Source organism: Cyphomyrmex costatus, unplaced genomic scaffold (genome assembly GCF_001594065.2).
Source record: "Cyphomyrmex costatus isolate MS0001 unplaced genomic scaffold, Ccosl1.0 scaffold122, whole genome shotgun sequence".
NCBI classification, from domain to species: domain Eukaryota; kingdom Metazoa; phylum Arthropoda; class Insecta; order Hymenoptera; family Formicidae; genus Cyphomyrmex; species Cyphomyrmex costatus.
Window position 1 is genome coordinate 219,377 of NW_017275196.1, and position 7,767 is coordinate 227,143.

Sequence of the window (7,767 nt, forward strand, 5' to 3'; positions counted from 1 at the left end):
TGAAAACTTTTGTAACGCTAAAAAATCGATGAACTACGAAAAATACTTGTAGGTATATGTTGGTTTTGCTTAGCTCGGGAGAATGTCTCAAAAGAAGAAGAATGTCACAAAGAGTGAAACGTTTTTACATTTTTATGATTTCTCCAAAACGCAGCAAAGACGAATATATTTATAGGAGACCTTCTTTCATAGTTTATCGATATTCTACACACTCCCAGAAGTTTCGACACTTTAGTTCTGGACATCCTAAATGTTAAACACATTGTAGTATATTACAATTTTTCATCCTAATGTTATTAATGAATCATAATACATAAAACATGCCAATGAGTGCCAGATACTGAACGTATGTGTGTAGCAAAATTCTTTATTAAATTATAAAACTTAGACGTCTTAAATTTGAACACGATGCTTTTCAATAGAATTTTATCTTATATAAAATCAAATGTACATGAGAAATTACGTACAGAAGTTATACATGAGAAGTTGTACATAGCAAATAAATCTCTACAACGTTTATAACGACATCAACTTGTCATGTACATTAGATTTCATATAAGGACTAATTGTAATGAAAAGGATCGTATTCACGATCGAAATGTATAAATTTTAATTTAATTATAAGAATTATACAAAACACATACATCCAGTATCTGGTTCTCATTGGCATTTTATATATTATGATTTAATTCAACAGAGTCTTCTTTATACATTTTTAAATTGTGTTATATTTACATGCAATAGAAGTGAAAAAAGATAAGAATATTATAATTGATTTTATAATTTTTTTATGAATGAATAAATTCGATTGAAGACACAAAGTTCTGATTTTCTTTAAATTTCTTTACAGTAATCTTCTATAAAGTCTTCTTTCACACAAACGAGAAAGTGTAATTTCTATCGAAATATTTACGGACATGTGGCAGTTTGGAATTGATAACGAAGACTCTAATAGAAACAGAAGATTAACATATTTTTAATTAATGCGTAGAGGCGTAAACACAAAGGCGTTTAAGTAAGAAAGAATTGAAAAATAATAATATTAAAGGTAATATATAACAGAAAGCTGTGTACGTATAAAACAACAAAGCCACATGAAGTGATTTCGACGGTGTCACATAACGTAATCTATATTATATATATATACGTATCTATTACGTTATCTGACATCGTCGAAATCACTTGTTTGGTAATACTACGATTGCAAACTTGCTCACATTTCTAAATCTAATAATTTCATAACTATGATGAGGATTTCAACTATCTGTGTTCTTCTTTATTATTTATTTTATGAATTTTCAACACTTTGTCTAGTAAAACTATATCTGTGTTTCTTATTCATAAACTTTTAACATTTTACCACACTTCGACTATTTTAAATTACGTACTCAAAGCAGTAAAGGATATGAGGACTGCGTTACCGAAACATTTTATAGGTTTCAAATAGTTTCATAATTATAAATTACTGTAACATTGATAATGACACGAGCGGCGTCAAAACGTTTGTTGTAATTTCTTTATTATTTTGAATTAGAGCTTCTTTGTTACACATATCTAGCTGTTAGTCCTCAATTTGTAATAATATTAAAGGACATACCTTGCAATGATGTTGTCTTTTACCTTCGTGCTTCGAGTCCACATGATAAGTTAAGTACCATTTAGTATGAGAATTCTTTACACATTCATTAAATTCGCAATAACGTTAATTATTGTAATGAAACAGAAATTTGTGCTGTTTCAGAGATCGAATGTGTCTATAAAGTTACCGTAGAAATATATCATTTGTTACAATATAATGTAAGTATATAGGACGAATTACCAAATAATTCCATTTATTCTTGATATTCAAGGATGTACCCACCTAAACATATCTCCACAAAACTCACAATGATAAGGTTTTTCGCCTATATGAGTTCTATCATGAATATGCAAATGCGCTTTGTTCTTAAACTCTTTATTACACGTTCCGCATTTGTATGATTCACCTCCAGTGTATAGTTCCTCATTAGACTTTAAACGTTCATCATTTTTATGCTTTGTCTTCACGTGATGTATTAGGCCATCTTTCCGGCTGCGAAACGACCGTAAAAATATTTATTATTTTTACCAGTTAATTTAATCATTGATAATGAATTACTAATAAGCATTTCCCTATAACTCTTGTAATTCACTTAAATGCTCACCTAAATTTGTTTTCACAAAATTCGCATTGATAAGGTTTTTCGCCTGTATGAGTTCTTTCATGGTCACGTAAATGCGTTGTGTATTTGAACTCTTTATTACACGTTCCGCATTTGTGTAATACCCCTCCAGCATATAGGTCCTTATTAGACTTGAAACGTTCATCATTGTTATGCTTTAATTTCACGTGACGTGTTAGATGTACCTTTTGACTGCAAATCGATCATTGTATTATTTACTATTTTTTATGAGTTAATTTAATCATTAATATTGAATTACTGAAGTATTTTCCTAGTTCCTGTTGTTCAATTAAATACCCACCCACATTTATATTTACAAAACTCGCATTGATAAGGTTTTTCGCCTATATGAGTTCTTTCATGGATATGTAATTGCGTTTTGTGCTTAAACTCCTTATTACACGTTCCGCATTTGTATGATACACCACCAATGTGTAGGTCCTTATTAGACTTGAAACGTTCATCACTGTTATGCATTGCCACCACATGCCTCCTTAAGTTATCTTTTGTCCTGCAAAACGACCGTTACAATTTTTATTACATTTACCAGTTAATTTAATCAATGATATTGAATCACCAAAGCATTTCCTAACTCTTGTTGTTCACTTAAATACTCACCCACATTTATATTTACAAAATTCGCATTGATAAGGTTTTTCGCCTGTATGAGTTCTTTCATGTCTACGTAAATGCGTTGTGTACTTGAACTCTTTATTACACGTTCCACATTGGTGTGATTTACCTCCAGCATATAGGTCCTTATTAGACTTGAAACGTTCATCACTGTTATGCATTGCCACCACATGCCTCCTTAAGTTATCTTTTGTCCTGCAAAACGACCGTTACAATTTTTATTACATTTACCAGTTAATTTAATCAATGATATTGAATCACCAAAGCATTTCCTAACTCTTGTTGTTCACTTAAATACTCACCCACATTTATATTTACAAAATTCGCATTGATAAGGTTTTTCGCCTGTATGAGTTTTTTCATGGTCACGTAAATGCGTTGTGTACTTGAACTCTTTATTACACGTTCCGCATTTGTGTAATACCCCTCCAGCATATAGGTCCTTATTAGACTTGAAACGTTCATCATCCTTGTGTTTTGATATCATGTGACTACTTAGCTGTACCTTTAGCCTGCAAATGGAACATTATAATATTTATTATTTTTTACTAGTTAATTTAATCAATGATATTGAGTCACCAAAGCATTTCCTAACTTTTGTTGTTCACTTAAATACTCACCCACATTTATATTTACAAAACTCGCATTGGTAAGGGTTTTTGTTTTTATGAGTTCTTTCGTGTCTACGCAAACTCCAATTATTTTTAAACCCTTCACCACATGTTTTACATATGTGTAGTCTAATTTCATGTATGTTTCTATTTTCTTTATTTGAAATTGTCGGGGAGTTACAGAGATTATCTTAAAATTAAAGAAAGATCTTGTTGTGAAAAAAATGAAAACTGTAACATAATTCTCATAAATTTTAAAATACTCTACTCAAAATAAAGCGTCACCTGCAAGAACAAGCAAACTTCGAAAGAGAATAACTTCGTAAAAGATTATATTGAAATGTTTAAATAACCATTTTATATAATAATGTAATCTCTACCATTTACATTGTCACTACAAAAAATTTCATGCTGATATTTTATAAAGATCGAGTATCATAAATAACGATCAAATCTTAAAGTTTTGTAGGACATTTGTGAAGTTGCACGGTGCGAAATGATAATTATGCACAAATGAATTTCATGGCTTCGGAAAGATAGAATCGTTTTTTGTATGTAAATTCCTTTTTCGTCGTCCTCTGTAAAATTTTTTTCACCGATTTATTCAACGTTGAAGCAAAATGTTCATTTTTACATCAACGTATAGTAATTCAGATAATGAAAATAGTACAGAGCACGATAATAAGGAAATTGAAATACCAAGATTTACCCTTTCAGTTACTTTTAAACCGTATTAGTGCACATTTTTAATTCGCGACGTGGAATTTTCGCAAATATTGTTAAAAATATTGAAATCTGTTGCACCTTCTTTTTTATTTGTAAAACTTTATAAAATGTCTTTATTTGAAATAAATGTCTGATTGTGAGAAGAACAGATTCATAGGTTTAAAGTATTGTTCTAAAAATCTCAGTACGATGACTATTGACAAAGTTATTCTACATCAAAATTTTTGTTTCTTCGTATGATGCATTATTTAATGTATTAATTTTGTTGATAAAATTTTAATGTTCAATGGCATGAATAAAATTAAGAAGGATTTTTAGGGACTATATAATTCTTACCGAGCTGTTTGTGTTCATCTTCTTTTGTGTCGTTATTCGTTTCATCATTTTGATTAATATTTTTAGATTCTCTCTTATCCATTAGAGATATTTTTCAACTCATTTTACTATAACGTTCTTTATATTACTTTCCTACTTTACACGTTCTAAGTATATTTAGACACTTTTACAATTTCAGACTTTTCCTAAATTATAAAAAACCCTAAAAAGCAGTAATAATTTTAAATACAATAAAAATATAATAAACTGACAGCTATCACGAAAAGTAATAAGCAAGTAACAGAAACCTGTGTCAAATAAATTTAGTTACATATACTTAATGTTAGTTATAATACAAATATTTATAACTATAAAGTCACCTCTCTGACGTTGGATAGTTAGATTTATTTATTAACTTTTATTCAAAAATTAAGATATAGATGTGTATATTAATACCAAATGATACGTTCGAATTTGAAATTGTTTGCTGATAAATAAGCACGTCAATGACTTGGGAACGACTGATCCAAGGTCTTCGTATGGATACCTATTATAAGTGTTCATATACATACAGATATAATTATAAGTGATTCTTTCGAGAACCGGTAGGACATTTTGCATTAGTTTCAGGAATCGTATAAACTGCGGAGAAATGTTCTTTAGGAAAGCAAAACAATCCGTATCTTCTGTTTCTGCTTAAAGAAAACGGTGTAACCGTGATGTTAATTGAAATTATAAAATATAGAGAAATTGATATTATACTAAACAAGCTACACAGTTTACTTTTGCAAATAACAAAAAATACAGGTTGATGTATTTCACTAAAAAACACATTACCGTAATATAAGCAGTAGTCAGAGCAATAAGTCAGAGACCTTACGGTAGAAATGTATAATGCCAATTTTCGTAAGAATCGCCAATAAACACATACTCACACGCACATGTACTCGCACACACCTTACAATTAAAGTATTGATACTGCATGGTTAATACGGACTTTTATTTCAATTTGTGGGTACCATAGTAACTTCTATTGCTTCATATCTAAAATTACAAAGGAAATATACTAGATGAAATAAAGATAGTAACCGATAAGGTATCCGCTGTTTAGTATGTATTCAACTCAACGAAATAGTGTCGGTGATTATCTGTCATGTGCTATGGACATATAGCTATACACGTTTTGTTTGTCAGTTGAAACAGCAATGGCTGTTTTCATCAACAGTTACTTGCGAGATTGTCATTTTTGGTGTATACTTTTAAATCACCCAATCAGATTTTTAGATTTAGAAGAATTCAACAATAGAATTCAGCGCTCTCTCAACTGATAAATCTCCTAAACGAAGTTTATAATATACATTCGTAATATTTCGATGAACTGAAGTGTGATTAGGGTCGCATTATTATTTTCAAGATTTCTGAATATCCGTCATATTGTAGATGTTATGCTCTAGAGAAGAAACAGCTTTGCAACTGACGTATTTTTTAACATCATTTCATTAAATTCGGATCCAAAGAAACATAAGGACATGTGCTAGTCATACGTGGCCTGTTACAATGGTTGCAATTCTAATTATTCTACTAAACGCAGTCAATATTAAATCATTTTGCTTACATTGCTTTGGCAATTTTTCAAGACAAGCATTTGTTCCAAGTTAATATGATATGATGTGTTATTATAGTATAATGATTTGCAATCATAATGATATGTGTAAAATCATTGGGGTAAATATTATTAAAGTTAAACTTTACATTATTATGTCGAAAGATTAATGCAACAAGCTATACAGGTAACGCTTAAATTATTATTTTTATTAAAGAATTAATACATGTACCAGTTAAAAATTTTATGAAATTTACAAACTTTATTCAGTTATTTATTACACGCCAAATAAAATTCGAAACCAGAGAATTGTATTATTTTATTCGTTACATATGTAAAAAGTGTGTAATAGATATACTCATACAATATTACCGAATTACCTCAAATACAGACATTATTGGACATTATCATCAAAGTATATTGTCGTAACACGTACATTAAAAAATAAATTAGGAATACAAAAAAATATATTACAAATCCAGTACAAAATGTTAATTAAACAATATAAAACCAAAAATCAGTACATACATATTTATACTTTATTGAAAATCTTCTAATTCCATTCCTAGTACTATATGTTCTTCTATTCCAATATTCAAATATTTACATTTTATTGTACGCCTCGTCTTTATGCTCAATCGCTGAAAACATCGTTTCACGTATCTTTCATGTAAAAGTAAAGACTTTGATAACCATTTCAAAAAAATTACGTTACAATGTTACATAAAAAGAGTTTAATTCAGGTACATAATTTGAAAAACCATACGTCAATAAGTTACTTTTCTTTTAATTATACAATTCTGCTTTCTGAAGTTCTATTCACTTATACAGTTACACGATGCATGGTAATTATTTGTAATACCACATAATTTTTTAATCACGTGATTTCAAAGATAGTGTAATGATTTTGAAAAACCTGATACGTGTGATTTATCAACATTAATAACATGATGTCGTCTTGTAACACAGTCACGTTACCCTTTTAGAAAGGATCTATCAGATATCGAAGAAGAGCACAAATTATACTTAGAGCGGTATACGCGCGAGTACTTTACTTATTTTTAAGAGAGTACAGTCAAGATAATGTCACTCAATATTTAATCCCTTCGTGGATTCGGTTACGGTACCATCCCATTCAATTTTCCCCATTGATGGAAAACTGTTGTGTGTCTGCACTTATAAATTACCGGAAGCCTACTCGGAAGAGACGAATACAGATATATTGTACTTAGCCTAACGTAACTCATTGTTGTCCAATAATTCATAAAATGGACTGAGAAATGTTTATGATAATTGAATCCTTCCCACAACTGTATTTATTCTTTGTCAAAAGTTTAAAAATCGTAAGAGAATTTTTAATAATCCTAGTTTCACGTTTCATCATTGCAATTTGGTTTCTAATTAACCAAAGTTGGTTCGAGCCCAACAAAGAAAATCACAACATTTTCATGAAATTTGTATACATAACACACATAAAAGTACAGCTCCTAAATGCTCACGTCCTAACACTGAAACGTCAGTGTCACTGTAATTGTAAAAGCGTGACAACGTCTTTTAGTACAATGTATAGCTTCAATTTCAAAAAAGTCAAACAGTCTTTAATTTGTGAGGACGTAACTACATTTAATAAAGCGAGGATGTAATGAAAGTATATTATATATATATATATATATATATA

At 29.7% G+C, this 7,767-nt stretch overlaps 1 protein-coding gene across 1 annotated transcript; it reads right to left on the reverse strand.

Moving 5' to 3' along the window:
* Nucleotides 1-1,845: 1,845 nt before the first annotated feature.
* Nucleotides 1,846-3,584, reverse strand: LOC108779955 (zinc finger protein 845). The gene is made up of 6 exons (XM_018547530.1): nucleotides 3,430-3,584; nucleotides 3,137-3,346; nucleotides 2,820-3,029; nucleotides 2,503-2,712; nucleotides 2,184-2,393; nucleotides 1,846-2,071 (listed from the first exon to the last, which is right to left on the reverse strand). The coding sequence occupies exons 1-6, from the start codon at nucleotides 3,582-3,584 to the stop codon at nucleotides 1,846-1,848; spliced, it is 1,221 nt and encodes a 406-aa protein (XP_018403032.1).
* Between the last annotated feature and the right edge of the window lie 4,183 nt (nucleotides 3,585-7,767).